General features: G+C 32.5%; 1 protein-coding gene across 1 annotated transcript; it reads left to right on the top strand.

The window, feature by feature from the left end:
- Window positions 1-1,898: 1,898 nt before the first annotated feature.
- On the top strand, window positions 1,899-2,364 carry LOC139906617 (larval cuticle protein A3A-like). Its single transcript, XM_071891906.1, has 3 exons — window positions 1,899-1,904; window positions 1,969-2,043; window positions 2,134-2,364. The coding sequence occupies exons 1-3, from the start codon at window positions 1,899-1,901 to the stop codon at window positions 2,362-2,364; spliced, it is 312 nt and encodes a 103-aa protein (XP_071748007.1).
- The last annotated feature ends 15,991 nt before the right edge of the window (window positions 2,365-18,355 follow it).

Genomic DNA, 18,355 nt, shown 5'->3' with positions numbered 1-18,355 from the left:
GTGGATCCATTCAAGTACCTCCAATGTCCTTCCTAAAACCGGCCCTGCGCAGAGAATTGATCAAAAATGTACAGAGTGTGGACTAAAAACTTGCAATAGCATGAAATAATTACGAAAGACATGATTTTTATAGGATCAAGAATAGACAACTCAAACCCCATTTGTGATATGTTTAAATACTCTATTTAGCTATATTTGTTTTTTAATATGTCCTCCTTCACAAACAATAACAGCCTACACACACCAGCGAACAGATTAGGAACTTTTGACGATGAAGCTTGAGTCACATTGTCATGATAGCAGCTCGGAGCGAATCCAAATTTGGGATTAGAAATGGGGCAGGCATTCTTCTCCTAGACACTACGCACTAGACAATGTTGATCGTTTAACTCATGTCATTCTTAGGGATTGGCTTTTTGTAGAGAAACATTACAGTTTTATATTTCTTTCTCTCTACAATTTTACCATCCCTCTTATTCTATTTTTTGATCGAGGGTATATCAATGAGTTCACATATTTTACATAAATTTTTTTGGTTTTCATTATTATTTCAACCGTTTTATCTCCTCATTCAATCCGTTCACTGATGGATGCAAGGATACAGTGTTTATTTCCTTGCCTCGAAGCTGCTTGCAGCTAATCTAATAAAACGGAATGATGTTTTAGCTACATTCTTCACAAACATTATTCTTATTGTTAGGGTTACCACGCTAAATTTGAGGCACTTTTTTACATACCGTCTGGTCATATTTTGCACAACTCCAGGGGCGTCCACAGGATTATAATTTGGGGTTGCTTGATTTTTGGATTATTTTGGAAAAAAAATCAAAACCCATAGCCATTCACAACAAAATAAATTAGGGGAAAAGAATATAAAATATTAAATTAAAAAATAGAAAAAATTAAATTTATGAAAATTAGATTTTTTTTTTATTAGACCAAAATCTTAGTATACGTTAAGGATAATTTGTAACCAAAGTTTAAAATCTTGAGATTTTTTAAACGAAACATAATTGATTACTTTCGTTTGATTGCATTAATTATATCTTCAAACTTAGTTTATCTAAAGTGTTAAAAGTTACTATTCGTTTAGTCGTTTTCTACTTGTTCTCTTTTCCTCTGATTTGAACTGCGACTAAATAATATATTAGAAAGAACATGTTCGATCAGGCACCCTCTTGCAGTCTTTAATAATGAAAGTTGAACATGGGAATTTTCATCAGTAACCCTAAAGAAAATAATTTTATAAGCCATCATCAGGTGAAAAATAATGTAAAATATAACTGATTCAAGGTAAGTGTCAAATTGTATTTGTAAGCTATTATTATTTTCTTGTGATTTCAGTATTGATTCTAGGGATTTTTAGTGGGAAATTGTGGGATATTCTAAAATTCTGAGTTACAAACCCAATTTGGAACTATCTCAAACTTGATTAACTGAAAAAAAGTTTAATTACATTTAAAGGGAGTCTTTACTTAATAAATTCAATAGACTTAAAAATACTGAAGCTAAAAGTCGGTAGATCTCTGAATGAAATACTTCAGATTTGATCAATTTACAGGATAATAAAGTAGGTTTTGACATAATGACTATAGAGAAAATGTGCATACAAGGCCATTTAAGAATATTATATTTGAATTATAAAAACTGACAAGGATATGCTGAAAATCTACAAAGTACCAGAGTTAATAGATAAGAATAAACAGATGGTTATGTGATTTTTCATCATATCATCCAACACATACCTAAATAGCTTCAGTTTATTCAAATGTTGTTATTTTTCCTTCTTTTTTTTACAGAAAAATATTCAAATATCACTTAACAATAAACCTATAAAAAGCAGAGGCGCACCAACTTGAATCATCAGTTTGCATCGTTCAACTCTACCAACAATCACTATGAAGGTAAATCCATCATTGACTTAAATCACAAGACCAATTTAGAAATTGAATGCCATTTATTTTTCAGTTCGTTATCACCCTTTGCCTCCTTGCATCAACAGTCCTTGCCAGACCCCAAGGAGTTGATGAGGACTATTTCGATGTAAGAGAGATTTTGATATGATGTATAATATTATTATAAACTCACCCAACCTTTTTTTCTCTCTCTCTAACCCTGACGTACTACATGTAGCCCAATCCTCAATACAACTTTGAATACAAAGTCGCTAGTGATAAAACTCAAACTTACATCAATCAACAAGAGGCCCGTGATGGAGACTTTGTTACTGGTCAATACACCTATGTTGACCCCAACGGTGCTCTTGTCACTGTGACCTATGAGGCTGGACCTGAGGGATACTCTGAGTCACGGGATGTTCAAGAAGGATTCATCGTCATCAACGAACCCTTCTCCAGAAAATAAATCATATAAATCCAAATAACATTTATTACAATCATATTAACGAATTATGAAATACATTTTTTTTTAAATAGAAAATATAATGTTTGATTCTGATAACCAGTCATAATATCATTAGAGCGTAATTAAATATTCAAACTAACAAAGAAGCTCTCTTCAAAGATGAAATTTTATATAATATAATGATATCCCTTCTCTTAACTAATTATAATTGAAATTTTTGCATCGAACAAAAGTTTATAAAACCATACACCACAGTTTGATAGCCTATTTTACTATGATATGCAAAGGTAATAACAACATATTAAGATTCAGACGTAGAAAAATTCATTATACCGCAAGTACAAGTCGAGTCTCAAGTTCTTGAATATTTTCACTGAGACCAGTTCAAGTCCAGGAATATTTTTATCGAGTCCTCAGATTCCTTTTGGGCCCATTTCAAGTCAGTTGCGAGCCTCTTTATTGAATAATTATATGTCTCAAAATATACAAAAAGTAAGGGTTTTTAGATCAGAACGAGCACGATTTTTATATGATTTTACATCATATTCTACAACTCAAAAATAGTTTAAGGTTAAACAAAGTGTCTTATTGCGCACAAAAAAAAAACATACTACTAGATTTTTTTTACAAGTCATTAAAGACAGCATCAAATCCTAATTGTTGGCTCAAATGTTCCCTGATTTTTGTAATTTATTGAATTTTTATTGATATCTTTTCAAACGCCTTAATGTTTTGATTGTAAAATGCTCGTTTTCAAAAAAATATTAATGTATGCAGTGTGGGAATTTTAAGTCCGGAAAATTTAAAATTATTATCTATATTACAATATTTTCCAAAATTAATTCAGCAATTCACAAATCTTTTGCACTTAAAAGACAGGGTTTATTCTGAAGTGAATCACTCAAGCTAACCCCTCCAGCTTCAACAACAGCCTCCAACCTGGTCCTGAATCTGGCCTTGATTAGGGACTCCTCGTCTAAGTTGGCTGCTGCCTCGAGAATGGAAGCCCCCTAGGAGTCAACAGTCCAATGTGCACGTTTCTTTCCCGGACACCCCACACATTGTAGTCCAGGGGGTTCAAATCCACGTAGCTAGAAGGTCACATTTGATCTGGCAAAAATATAAATGTCTTAAAATTCTATGTTTTTTTAGTGACAAATCCAATTCCAATTATTCGATATGGACAAACTGCATCAATTTAAAATTCTAGCATGACACTGGATCTGATAGAATTAATTTAAGCTCTTTAGTATCAGTATGTATGGAGTTATTAGCATCCTTATGCGTGAAATATGTCTATCAAATATTGGTGTGTATGCAAATTTATAGGGTTTAAAAAAGATTGTGATTTTCTCCTCTGCTTTTGATTTTGATCAAAATTATTTTTATGTTGATATATAGAAATTCTTAAAAAAACACGAGAATTGGTATATTTTTCTATGTACCACAAACTCAACTCGACGCAGAACTTAATAACTTGAATTCAAGACAAATCTAAAATACTGGCTCAAATACAACACTATTAAATAGTGATAGCGTATGCCAACTGATTTGATAAAGGTGCTATAACCCCTTGAAAGTGGGTGAGAAATGGAAATAAAATAATGCATAAAAAATGTGAATGTGGGTTTTTGTAATTTAAAGAAATGATTTGTAAAAAAAATTGAATAATGTCAAAAAGGTAGCTTTCAATTTGATAAAAATTGATGATACTCTTTACTGGGTGCACATATGAAATCTGGACACTTATAAAAGAGATAAATAAGAAAAATACATGAGAAAAATTAATAATTCCTATGTGTATTGACACTCCCCTCAAAAAAATATATAAGATAATCAATCATAAATGGCCCACAAAATAATCGAAATTACTACTCTACTTCGCATAAAACACACATCAACAGAAATAATATGAAACTTCACTTAGGTAAGCAGCTAGACTACTAATATGTTAAAAAGGCCATTAATGACTGTTTTGACATGGAGACTAGGTTCAACAGGATGGTGGTGCAGCAAGACACACATCAAAGGTTACATAGTCCTTTTAGGAGACCAATATTCCATTGTAACCAAAAAAAAATATGCGGTCATCATATTTGCTAGATGCCAACCCCCTTGACTTTTCCTTCTGTTGGTATATCGAGTTCTGCCAGACAAAGAATCTCGATGCACTCAAGGCTTCCATATATGAGTATTGAAAATCCATATACCCCCCAATTACGTTATTACCACGTGTCAAAACTTCCAACGGAGCATCATGGTAATTATCAAAGTCGTTAAAGATTACATTGAAGGTTGGAAATGGAAACACGTCTACCAAGATATGTATAAAGTTCAGTTAATGTACCTCCCCTAGTTTCCCAAATTAAATCTATTAAAATTCCAGATTCAAAGTGTCTAGTTTTCAATTACGAACCCTGTATTTAATAAATGTACATATTTTTTTTTTTTTCAATAAAAAAATATTATGATCCTCATTAAAATTCGCAAAAGTCGTTTTCAAATTACCTCCATAAATATATGTATATCTTGAAAAATAGTCAAACATAAATTACTCTACAACTTTTATGTCATGTATTATTGTAAATTGTAAGGAATATTTCTTGATCAATGCTTTAGAAAAAAATGGTTTATCATATAATGTATTTTAGGCATATACTATCCCAGGCTAATAAAGTTATTGGTTAAATTAAATGTATAAAGTTCCCGAAATTATTTGATCAATTGAACATATATTGAGTGGATTTAGTAATTATAAGTTTTTGTTTTTTTTTAAATTATGTACTTTACTTTGAGTCTACATTCTTAGTTAAAATTATTGTAAATGTAATAATGCTTCTTGAACACGCCTGCAATATTTCAATAATACAACTATATGTTTATTTCTTATATAAAAAATATTTATATAATTTACATCAGGGATCACTATATAAAGTGCACTTTATATAAGTCCAATGCTACATGAGCACGTTTGCAATATTTCATTAAGACGACTACATTGTTATTTCTTTGATCAAAATATGTTTATTATTCAGAGCACAATAGGGAAAATTTATGTTTCATTATTATTATTATATTTTGCTGTAAATAAGGTTTCAGGTGAAATTTCAAGCAACTTTCTGATACATGCGTTGTTTTTATTGCACATTGTCTTAATTTGATCAAAATCAGACGTAAAATGAGTGAAGAGGAATCAAAAAGGCAAAGGGTTTCGGATCTTCTCGACACGGATTTTGATCCAAAAAGAATTCCAGAGATTCTCAGCATGAGCGTTAGGGTATGCTGGAACATCAAAAAGTCCATGGCACCTTCAAGACAAAACATATGGCCCAAACAATGTGCTTGGGAGTCATGCCCTCTGATGGGAAGAAAATAGATCCCTTTTTCTTCAAATCCAATGAGAAAATCGGGGCTGAGCCCTACAATTAGGTCTTGAGGTGGAAAATCTTCCCCTTGATGAAGAATAACTATCCTGAGAACAACTACGTGTGGACCCAAGACGGTGCCCCCAGCAATACGCCCTTGAACACACAGAGCTTCTGCGATGAGCACTTTCTGACTTCTGGGACGAGACTTCTGGCCGTCTTGCAGTCCTGATCTCAACCCCCTCGACTTCAGTGTGTAGAGCGTCTTAAAGAGAAAGATTGGGAAAACATCAAACAGAAATGTGTAGGAGTTCAAGGACAGCATCAAGAAACAAAGGACCAATATGTTCCGACCTCGTGTGGAGGCTGTGATAGAGGCTAGAGATGGTCATATTGAATAATTCTTGCCAAGATGGATTGCTAAAAGTTTTTCCAATAACATTTCTAATTATACTTTTCTAATTAAAAGTTATTAAGATTTTGGTTTTGCTCCTCGATCGCAGAAAATTTCCCTGTCCCACCTTGTATACATCATGGAGCACAGTATAAAGTTACCCGGTGCCTGTTATTCATATATTTAAACATTCAGAAAAACAGAAAGGTAATCTTTCCTTCAATAATATAGATGATACAATCACAAAATAGATGGGAAAATGTACGCTGGGGATGCTTAATATACAAAGTACTCACACTTAGATGAAAGAAAAAATGAATTTGCCATGACTAGATTGGAGTAGTTTGTAAAGAAAAAACTACATTTAAAAATTAGAAAAGGAAAAACGTTTGTTATGTGCTCCCTTCCTTCTTTTTTGTTCATTATTTAAACGGTTGTTGTGGTGTTAACCTCTCGCGTTATTGCCTATCTTGGGATTAAATCGATTTAAAAATGCACAATAAAAGAAATATATAGAAGGTCCCCACATAACGTGATTGCAAACACCACGGATTTTGCATAACACGATTTTTGGAATTATTCTGACTCCCCGTATAATCCAGTATATTCCCCTCATATTGCGTTTTTTATATAATGACAATAAATCATAAAAACTATATATTGAAGTAAACAAACATTTTGTAGTTGTTGATAAGCTTGTTCATGCTATACCTATGTATTCATATTATATAATTCTATGATTTTGTATAGGGGGTAGTGTCCTGTTAGTATTTGATTTGATACCTATTCTTAAAGCTTTTGATTATTACAGTTATACAAACTTGAATAAATATTGGCCCAGTTCCGATTATTTAAATTTTAGAGTATTGAAATGAACAGATTATGATTAAATTTTACAATCATTTGATAAGTATATTGTCTGGCATACATTATTTTAAATTATTCATGATGAATAAAATGTTTTGATTGTCTTATCCATACTAAAAGAAAAAAAAAAAAGAAAGTAAAAGTAGTAAAATGTGAACTTTGAAAAATAATTTATCTCATTTGATAGGTTTTAGAAGGAAAAAGGTCCCCGTACGACGCGTTCCCAAAAACCACGGTAGTGGGGATCCCTTGTATATGAGTTTAAATATAATTTATAAATAATTTTCCCTGTACAAATGCTATTTTAAATCTAGGAGATTCCCATTTTTATGGTAGTAATTCAATTCCTCACCCTACCCCCATTATCATTTAACAGACGTCTGAAATTAACATGGGTCTTAATCCAGGTTTATCCTATTTGTTACTTCCACCTTCTTCTTGCGCTCTTTTTTCATTACAAACTACTCAACTCTAGTGGTGACTTTTGTAGTACCACATCAAGTTTATCTCCCTTTGATAAAATGTACAAGATATTATTTATTAATTACCAAGGCTCTTGTTAAGTTTGTCTTCCTTAAAAACGGCTCTCTTTCTTTAAAAAAGTTCATCTTGCTAACATCACTAAACAGGCATCAAATTGATGAATCCGTGCTTTATAACTAAAATATATTTTACACAAATAAATTTGTTTCTCAGGAGTCAACCAATGCGATCAAGTACGGCATTAACAAAAAAGTGATAAAACCAAGATGAACAAAAATCATGTGCTTAAATGATTACGACTTCAAAAGTACCAGTTAGATTCCTTGGACCATGAATATTAAGTTTTTATTTTAGAATATGAATCTTTTGGGAAAGGAAAGAAAATAGTTCTGACAAAACAATTTCAAAGCTTTCAAGGATACGTGTATATCGAACTATTTGTAAAATAGCTCATTAGAAAATATTTTGACATGAGCCCTTGTCTAATTCTCACTATATATACAAACAGCATATTTACAAAAAAAAAAATAGTTCAACAAATAATAAAATGTCTGGATTTGCCTAAAGGCAACCATCTTTTGCAGAATCTATGGGATAAAAAATATTGGAAATATACCTATTACATATTTTGATGTATTCAACAAATCCTAAAAAAGCTTATCAACAAGTGGATATACATATAATCCCATTGGCTCCTCAATTTTTGAGAGTTTAAAATTATCAGATAGTAGCCATTATAGTTATTGGCAGTTATGATAATCGGTTGCATTTTTTTTACCTCCCGTTTATTTTTTGTAGTTGGTAACCTGAAGAGTGTTTTTTTTTTTCTAAGCTGCTAACATTATTATTTAATCCACCGGTATGATAAAAAAAAACGAAAATTAATCTAATCACCCGACAATTTGTAGATTTTTTTGAAGGAAATTAAATTGGCTGAGAGTACCTATGAGATGAGAAAAAGGAAAACGAACCCCACTCCAACAAGGACTTATACTTATAACTCCACAACCAATCCTAAGAGGGAATCGTTGTTTTTCAAGCAATAGTGAATAGTTTAAAATTTATTGTTCTCTCTTTAGGAATAATGATGACCATGGATGAAAATAAAATTATGCATCCTTATGGCTTATAAAAAGAAACCAGAAATTAACGTACTCACCCTGACAACCTAAAGAATGTATTCGAGTAAAGTTTAGCTGTGATAACGTGTCATTAAATTAGCTACGAGGATTCCTTAGATGATAGAAATGAACAAAAACCCGACTCCGAATGTAGCAAATATAAAGGCATGTTGATCCTCAATTATACTCCAAGTCTAACAAGAGCTGACACTTATAAACAGTGGTGGAGTTTTAAAATCAATTCAAGAGAGATCATCAGCAATGGATTATTATTATTGGTGATTTGGAGGTTTCTTCTCTGATAAATTTTTTGAAAATACAGTTAGCTAAAGTGTAATTTTAACGCATTATCCTTGTTCTAGAAGGGAAGGATTTTAGACCATTTGCATCGAGGAGAATGATTTTAGACCATTTTCATTGTAGGGGATCATGGCATCCCTCCCCCAATCTCCTACAGCTTGAGCACTGCTTACAACTCATGAGCAATACTCTATCTGTCATTCATGAGTAAACAAATTCATGGTTAAACTTTATAATTTATACGTATTATTTGTTATCTCCTCGTGAATGTAAGAAAAAAAGTAATAACTATTTTTTTATTCATAAAGCCACGGAGTGTTATTACAGTTTATTGGAAATTTGTCAATTTCATGCAGTAAAAATATGAACTTTGAGTTTTAAAAGGGCATCTCTGTCAATTATGATTCAATTTACGACGTCTGTGAAAACGCTCTGTTATTATTTGCATTAAAATAATGAAAAATTACACATTAAATATATTGACCATCCAAAGAATAAATAAATATTCCATGTACTCTGAATCCTGCATTTATTTGCGTTGACGAGATATAAGCTCTAAAAAACAATATTCACTATTAAGTAGCCGTAAGCCACTTTTTAATTCATAAGTTAAATATATTTTTAATTTCATGTTTTATAGGTAGTAGGTTTATCATTTAAAAGTTTGAATCACTAAGATATACAATATCTATAAGGTTATTCAAGCGCTAAACTTAGGTTGGTTTTTGTTGTTGTTGTTTTTTTATCTTTTTTGCACAATAATAGACTCAAAAATATTCAAATATCATCTTTCAATAAACCTATAAAAAGCAGGGACGCACCAACTTGAATCATCAGTTTGCATCGTCCAACTCTACCAACAATCATTATGAAGGTAAATTCGTCATGGATTTAAATCCCAAAACCTAACTCACAAATTGAATCCCATTTATTTTTCAGTTCGTTATCACCCTTTGCCTCCTTGCATCCACAGTCCTTGCCAGACCCCAAGGAGTAGACGAGGACTATTTCGATGTAAGAGAGATTTTGATATGATGTATAATATTATTATAAACTCACCCAACCTTTTTTTTCTCCCTCTCTAACCCTGACGTACTACATTTAGCCCAATCCTCAATACAACTTTGAATACAAAGTCGCTAGTGATAAAACTCAAACTTACATCAATCAACAAGAGGCCCGTGATGGAGACTTTGTTACTGGTCAATACACCTATGTTGACCCTAACGGTGCTCTTGTCACTGTGACCTATGAGGCTGGACCTGAGGGATACTCTGAGTCACGGGATGTTCAAGAAGGATTCATCGTCATCAACGAACCCTTCTCCAGAAAATAAATCATAAATCCAAATAATATTTATTACGATCATATAAACGAAATATGAAATAAATTTCTTTTCAAACAGAAAGTATAATGTTTAATTCTGATCAACTGGTCATAATTAGATATTCAAACTAATGGAGAAGCTCTGTTCAAAAATAAAAGTTTTAATGTTGATTAGTCTAAGAATTTGTGAGCAATCGCTCAAACCCTCAAAAAATCGCTTATTTTACGGGTTTTTTTTTTGTGAAAATTGCTTCTTTTTCTAAAATGGTATGAAATCAATAGTGAAATTTTTTTATTCTACTTTGATTACATAACAGTTTTTGATGACTCTTTGATGCTATTTTCGAGAGAAAATCCACTTACGAAAACTCTCCTTCATTAGGTTCTCTTTTTAGAGGTAAAACCAAGTATATGATGCAAACATGGTTATGATTACATCATGGAATGTGTGAGGGAACCAGATTATAACAACAGCCAAATAAAGGAAAGGAAATTTGGCGCTAAATTGACTGCTGAATAATTCCACTTGAATCTTGCAAAAAAGGACATTTGTTAGTAAGTGATATAATATGATTGCTGAATTGGTACATGTTAAGTACTACATCCTCTTCCAGACACTAAAATTATAACTGAATAAAATAAAAGAAGTTGGAACTTGAACTCAAGACTTACGACTCCGTTTGACCTCACAATCAAATTATCATAACTTGACTAATACTTCATAGCTAAGACTCGAGACTCTACTTGGCTCAAAACTATTTTATACTGATCTCAAGAAAAACATTAACACTGTAAGCCAGCGTTAGTCAGTGTACCTTTCATTAGTGAATAAAACCTCAAAGTACCCGCTGTAAAATATTGTTAACAATGACACTGGATAGTCTAAATGCAAATGTCTAGTTTATTTAGATGAGACAGTAATGAACAGAGCACAGTAAGAACTGAAAATAGTAATATATTATAGTTTACTTTCAACCATCCCTTGGTTTAACCATTTCATGCTGCATACTTCTCCCACTAATGAAGAGGGCAGATGAAGCCCAATTTGAGGTAATTGTCGTTGTATGTCCTCTTTTTAGCCTTGGGTGTTTTCCTTTTAGAAAACGATCCATGAAGCTGCTGCGTGTTCCTGTCTCTTTGTCAAATCAAATTTACTTTCACAGTTAAATGATCAAATAATATGCACGCTGAACCTGAAGGACTATTGACATAACATGTTATTGATAATGGGTATTTGAGACAGATTTTTAGGGTTAAAAATAAAAATTTTATCTTTTCCTATGTAAAAAGAATGTATTTAGTTATTCAAATATATTTATAAAGGAATTGTCGGACTTTGATTTTTTTAATTGGATTTCAAAATATTAATTTTTTGGGCGGCTTCTCCCCCCTGATACATTAAGGGGGTACCCTTGTCTACCGTAGCACCCTCTTTGAGAAAGTCTTATGTAAATATTATATTTTAATTAGTTACTTGAAACAACCTCTAAAGAAATCTGAGAACTCCATGAAAATATTCAAGGACTCGAATTGGACTCGATGTAAGCATTCTAAGACTTGAGAATCGACTTGGACCTGAAGCTGTATGACTTCTTCCTACTTTTGACATCTTGTGACAAATGTTTTAAAGAGTTAAAAACAACTTTATGTATTAGTCACTGTCGTCAATAGTCTTTTAAGGGGCTCAAAAAATTACATATAATAAATCAAATTTTAGAGATTTTATTAAATTACTGTTAATAATTTTTGGGGCTAAGCCCCTTCCCCCTTTAATGAGGGACAGCAATGCCCCCTTTTATTAGTCATAATAACAATTATTTAAAATTTAATTTTAAAAAATACTCATGTAAAGTTTTTAATATATCACACAATATAAAAAAAAATACCTTTATTTATTATCAATTTGAACCTAATATTTGTCAATGTCAATTAGATGAGCTATAAATAACTTAATGTCATATATTGTAAACCTTAAGATACAAAAACTAATTTGTAAGACGTAAATAAACAAAGATAACTAACTAAATATTTGGCAGTGAAGAATGTTATGCAAGCAATTATAAATTATGCCTATGACGTGAATAGTTTTTTATCTCATATAAAAGGTAGATCTTTTCAACGTTTGCAATTTTCTCTGTCCTCATCCTTTCCACCTATAAATTGGTTGTAACACAAACACACCCTAATGGAGAGTAAGTCCGGTACGAATATTACTCTGCCACCTCAGTTGCTCCTTATGTTTCCTCACGACAACATACCCCAGTAGTGATTTAGCCAAAAACGTTGTGCACTTATGTGTATTTTGTGCAATTTGAATGGTAAAATAGACAACACGTTATTGGCTAAATCACTACTTGATTCGTCCAAAAATTCAGAAAATGTGTCGAACAAGATAGTCAGGAACAACTGACTATTATTTTCTAGTAGCTTGAGGAAATGACCAAAATCGTCTGAAGTCCTGCTTTGTTGATGAAAAAAAAAAGTATACTCCCGCCCAATCGATGGATGTGATCGCTGACAGCATCGACGTAAGGTCCTGTTCAGCTGTCCATCGTGACATCTATTAAGATCTACGGTACCACATATATTTACGTTACAAGGTACATATTCGAACTCCATCAAACAGGAACAAAAGGGATACCCAAACTTAGGCTTTGATCAAGCCTACCATGAAAGATCTTGTCGGGTTCTTCTCAGATAAGAAAAATTTATGCTAAAATCCGAAGCATAACTTCAAAATTGGCAAAAAATCCTTTCAATATCCCTAATGTAATGAAGGACCCACAACATGTTATGGTTCTTGGCGTTATTAGCAGCGAGAGTCACGCTATGCCACACATTGTTGCTCTAATTCTCCCCCCCCCCCTGATTGCATTCCTAAAAGGAACGGGACATCAGTTTCGAATGTGTAACGCATTTTTACCACAAATTATATCAAACCTTTGGAACCAATTATGGCATTTGCATGTTGAAACTCAAGACGTCACTTATTTAATGAATAAGTTAAGAGCTGCTAAGCCAGTTACACTAACTTAGAGGAACCAAGAGTTTGTTGGAGTTGTTGTGGTTACAGGGTGGGGCACTCTTTATAGTGGTGGACCTCGTCAAGTTTCTAAAGATACGTTACTCTTCAAATGCTTCCACGAAAAAGTAAAAGAGGATTCAATTCTTACATATAAAAAATATGTTTGCACAAGCTTAAAATTTCTAGTATGCAATTCATTTAATGGTGGAAAAATTGACAAAACCATTATTTTGACCACAGCAGTAGGGAAGGACTTATGCCAAGGGGATTCTGGAGTGTCTCTTGTACAAGATGATACTCTCGTTGGTGTTGTGTCTTGGGTTTATGGATGCGATAATCCCTTATATCCTGGAGTTCATACCAAAATATCTATTTTTATTGACTGGCTAAATTGGGTTAAATAAATAATTTATCAAAAGTTTCAAGGAAATTTTGTATTTATAGATCTTTTTAAAATCTTCTCAATTCTGATGTATTCATGTGTATTATTTATTAATAATTATGTTGTTTAATATAAACAAACGTAAAAGTTCGGATTTATGGGTCTAAGTTATTGAGTTTTCTTTTGAAAAACTGCAAGGGATTGGTAATAATAAATTGTATTTGCAAATATTTTAAAAAATTGCACATTTATTCATGTTGTACAAAATAAAGAGACTAATTATATATTCAACAATCTTTAATTTCAAATAGGTTATAGTATATAAATATTGGTAAATAACTCAAAAATTAAAAAAATGTATTTATACCTAAATAATACTAGATAGTACTGTTTGTTTTTAACCATTTCAAATCGACTATGGAGTAAGTTGTTTTAGGATTTAAATAAACAAACTCGTTCATCAGTCAAGTTTTGACGTAGAGATAGGACACGTCGTGGAGCCGAATCTAAAATATCCAGGTACACTATAAGTGAACTTGTATTATACAAAAATATTTGAAACCCGCATTGGCTTCGGGTACTCGAACTTTTATGGATCTTAAAATACTTATTGTATTATTTAATCCTTGTCAAAAAATATATCATCTATTTATCTTACTACTTTTATTTTATCATGCAACCTTTCTTCTGAAAAGAAATAGAAAAAAGGCCAAATCATTTTATAGTATAGTATTATTATTCAGTAACTGTTGGAAACTCCATTTAGTCGTCAGTTGACCATGTTTCTTTTTCCTTTCTCCTAATACATGTTTTTAATATTGGGATTCGAATTATTTGTTATGAAGTTGTTAACAATTGTACCGTATTTTCGAATAATAACTCAATGGCTGTAAGAATTGAGTACCCACGAACTGATTTTGGGTCTTTTCTATTTCTTTTATAATGAGAGGTTGCGAGATACACTATACGATAAAAATATGAGATCAGGGCTTCCGGAAAACTGGAGAAACAGGATTGGGGTAAACTTTTCAATGGCATTCTGCATGCCTTCCTGGATTGCCCGACTTTGATTACTTTAAAATGCTTGTAAGGCTAATTAAAAAAATATTAGAATATGCTAATACTAATTTTGCCAATGGCATGGTTTTTTTCAAGATTTCTGAAAAGAACAGAGGAGTCTCATCGGAAACCAAGCTTTGCATTTTGCTTTACTAAACTCTTAAGCCTAAACAGCAAACATAATAACAAATAATAATATTTTACATCTTCAAGAGCTACGAGAAATTGTTATTGGTTCAGCAGCAAGATATGCAGTACTTTCCTTAAAAGTACCAACTTTGGTGAATAATTTGTGGGCTTAGGAGGCAGGAGAAGAAATTAAGTAGCTTTTTGTCAACTTCAAAACATTATTTATAAGGTTTGAAAAGGAATGTAAAACAATCTAAAATTTAAATTTGAGGCTTGATTTTGGTATTTCCATCAATAATTTTAGTTTCATTATGAATACCGTACTTTGTATCTCCTAAATTATGCATGAAAAAAATTTAAATTCTGAAATAGTAGGGATGAACCGATACCAAAATTTCAGCCCATTCAGATTCTGATACCATTTTTATTAAGCATTAATATTATGTATAAAGAAATAACAAAAACAAATGATTTACTTTTTATTATTTAGGCCTTGACGAGGAAAGACATAAATATATCAATAATAATTATGATTATATTTAGTTATTTTTAAATAATTTGAAATTAAAATTATTAAAAAAATATATATATATTATTTAAAAAGTTAGTTATTCTTAGTGTTCAGGAGTCAATTTATTCCTGATTTGCTCATATATACTGCCCACACTACTAAATAGACTTAAATGATCTTCACTCTTTGTGAAGACTGTATGTCTATGTCGACTCTGTTAAAATTTGTGTTACTCTTGGAGCAACCTTTTAACCCAGTTTAATAACTATTCACTAACGTAAGTTCAAAATTAAAATAAATCTACATCAATGGAAAGTCTAATTTTATTAAATGTACAACTTTTGATAGTTTTAAAATTTAAAAAAAAAATTGATAACAATTTCGCATCATACAAATGTAGAACTTGTTATTTTTAATCAAATATATATTTATTTAATGCATGCATTAGGGTGGAGCCTAGTTTTTTAAATTTGTGTAAATCAGTGATCGTTAAAAGGTCTCAAATATATCTCATTTTTAAATATTGAGTCGTTTGTTAAGTAAAATATTTGGAAGTCGCTAAACGGTTTGAAGTTTTCAAAATTTAAAAAATATTTTTTTATTTTAATACAGGGTGCGACAACATAAGCTCCTTTTTTCAAAATTCAACAAAACAAGTTTTAAAAATCAAAAAGTTTATTTTTATTTCATAATAATAGTACACATTTAAAAAGTGGTATTTTAGACCGTTTTTAAAAATCATATCAGATATATATTTATTTTTTCAATAACTTTTCCACAATTTGACTTTGACCATAAGGTTTTTGGCAAATTGACTGTGTAAGCTTTTTACTATTACTAGTACATTCTGAGACCATAACAAAAACCCCATATCGAAAATTTTAAAATTAGCTTCACCCTAACATATATATGTAGCAAACCGTCTCTTAAGGCAAGTTCATGGTCATGAACAAGTCTTATTATTCTGATATTATGTACTTTGAAATAAGGAATATATTCAGTCTTTAGTTAGAAGTCATATTGTGTTGTTCCTTTATTGGTGATCCCGACAAAAAATATAATGAATGCCTCCTACCATTCGTTCACCGGATCCCAAAAATTATGACCTTGAGACAACTACACTCCATCAGTCAAATATAAAATGTAGAGTAAATTCAGCAAGGCACATGGTTTTTGAATATGGATTTCATGTTCAAAGGACAAGGTAGAATTTCGACAAGCGGTAATAGCTTCACTACCTCCCAACATAAGAAGAAATGTTCTGAAGGAGGAGCTATTGGGTTCTCTTGGAGCCCTAAAAAATAAAGTTTTGGATCTCTAGAATGTTCCCTCGAGAACGCTTGAAAAGGGCCCTTCATCTTTTGAAGTACAAATCATTATTGGGTAAAGAAATTATGGCCGCAGTGTATCGTCTTCTCGACCCTGACTTTGTACCAGACCTCAAAGACATTCTAGCAAAATATCTAATAATCAGATCTGTCCCAAGTTCAATCAGAGCCATGCCCCGATTGCTAATGGGAATAACCAAAGAAATGCTTGCGAAGCATTCTGATGGCCTTAAGCAATCATTTCTCCTCTTACAATCCTAGACCTGCATAATGCTTCACTACTTTCCTATCCTCATTCCCCTCCTTCACGGGAGCTCATTTAAGCTTAGTCATTCTCTCGTCCCCCTCCTTTCCGAAGGAAAAATCTTCAACATCATCGTAACTTGGCTCAAGTAACACAGGACATATTTGCAGGCAACACTTGACGTACAGTAAGTAAACCTGTTTTGGTTTGCAACTGTCGTTCAATGGAACTTCTCTCAAAAAACTAATTGGTTAACTGCCCTGAAGAGCTGAGATAACCAACACAGATATCGATCTAATTTAGAAGAAAGACAGTCTCAAGAATATATCATTCCTTGTTGAGTCAGGAGCTCAAGTCTCCATTTGACCAACGACTTAAGCCAAACATATCAAAAAATAATTCAATCTTCCCCTCTTATTACTTTTGGAGGGTAGCGAGACATCCCGACCAATACTGTGTCGGTGGATTTTTTTTAGGAGGGAATAAGATATTCTTGGAAGTTTTATAATTTTGAAAGCAAAATCTCTATTCTTGGTATGGATTTTTTAAGACAAGATAATTTTGGTATAGATCTGATAAATAAATCACTTTTCAAACGATCACAACTGAACACAACACCCCTAGTGAATTGTAACTTGAGTCACCGAACCTCATCACCTGTTGAGTCAGCAACTTGTTCAAGTGACGTTCCTCTCCTCTAAGTAAGTATTTTATCACTCTCCCAGTCATCGTCCAAGAATCGTCGCTTCCCATGGAAGGTACTTTCAAGGAATAAAGCTGCATATCTTGCTGCAGCTGCCAGTAAAATACTCCTCACATGATAGGCTATAGCAGTACGTACGATGTCATCTTCTATCCAATAAGAGCATTTGCATTGAAAATGGAAAACTCTATTATAAAACTTTTTGAATGCTGACTGCTTGGCGTTCCACAAACGCATGGACGCATCCTAGAGCTGCCATCCCAACTCCTTTCTCACAAGAACCATAGAGATGCATGTTGAATTGGTTGGACCACTTCCACCCTCCAATGGGTTTAAGTACCTGCTGACGGTTCTAGATAGGTTAACTCGATGGACTGAAGCCCTTCCCCCTCAGGAAATAAAAGCAGAGACTATGGTCAAGGCATTCTTTTCTGGATTAATCGCTAAATTTGGAGTTCCTACCTCAATCCATTCAGATCGAGGGGCCCAATTTACTGGGTCTCTGTGAACACGGTTGGGACAGCTCCTAGGATCAAAAAATCTATTAACGACATCTTATTATCCCGAGCCAAACACTATCCTGAAGAGTACTTTTGTCTTCCAGAATGAATGAAGAGGGAGAATTATGGATCGAGGCCCTTCAATTTACTCTGCTTGGTATCCATTCTTTTGTACCAAGCGTACATCACTTAGTGGGAAAGCCCCTAGGCTTCCAATCTCCCTGACAGAAGAGTCAGAGACTCCTAACGATAAA

The sequence above is a fragment of the Lepeophtheirus salmonis genome, chromosome 1 (genome assembly GCF_016086655.4).
Source record: "Lepeophtheirus salmonis chromosome 1, UVic_Lsal_1.4, whole genome shotgun sequence".
Lineage (NCBI taxonomy): Eukaryota > Metazoa > Arthropoda > Copepoda > Siphonostomatoida > Caligidae > Lepeophtheirus > Lepeophtheirus salmonis.
This window is presented reverse-complemented; position numbering and strand designations above follow the sequence as displayed.

Excerpts from the sequence above, each read along its gene's own strand:
- LOC139906617 (XM_071891906.1), top strand. Across the intron at positions 2,044-2,133 it reads TTGATGAGGACTATTTCGAT|CCCAATCCTCAATACAACTT; the intron begins GTAAGAGAGATT and ends TACTACATGTAG.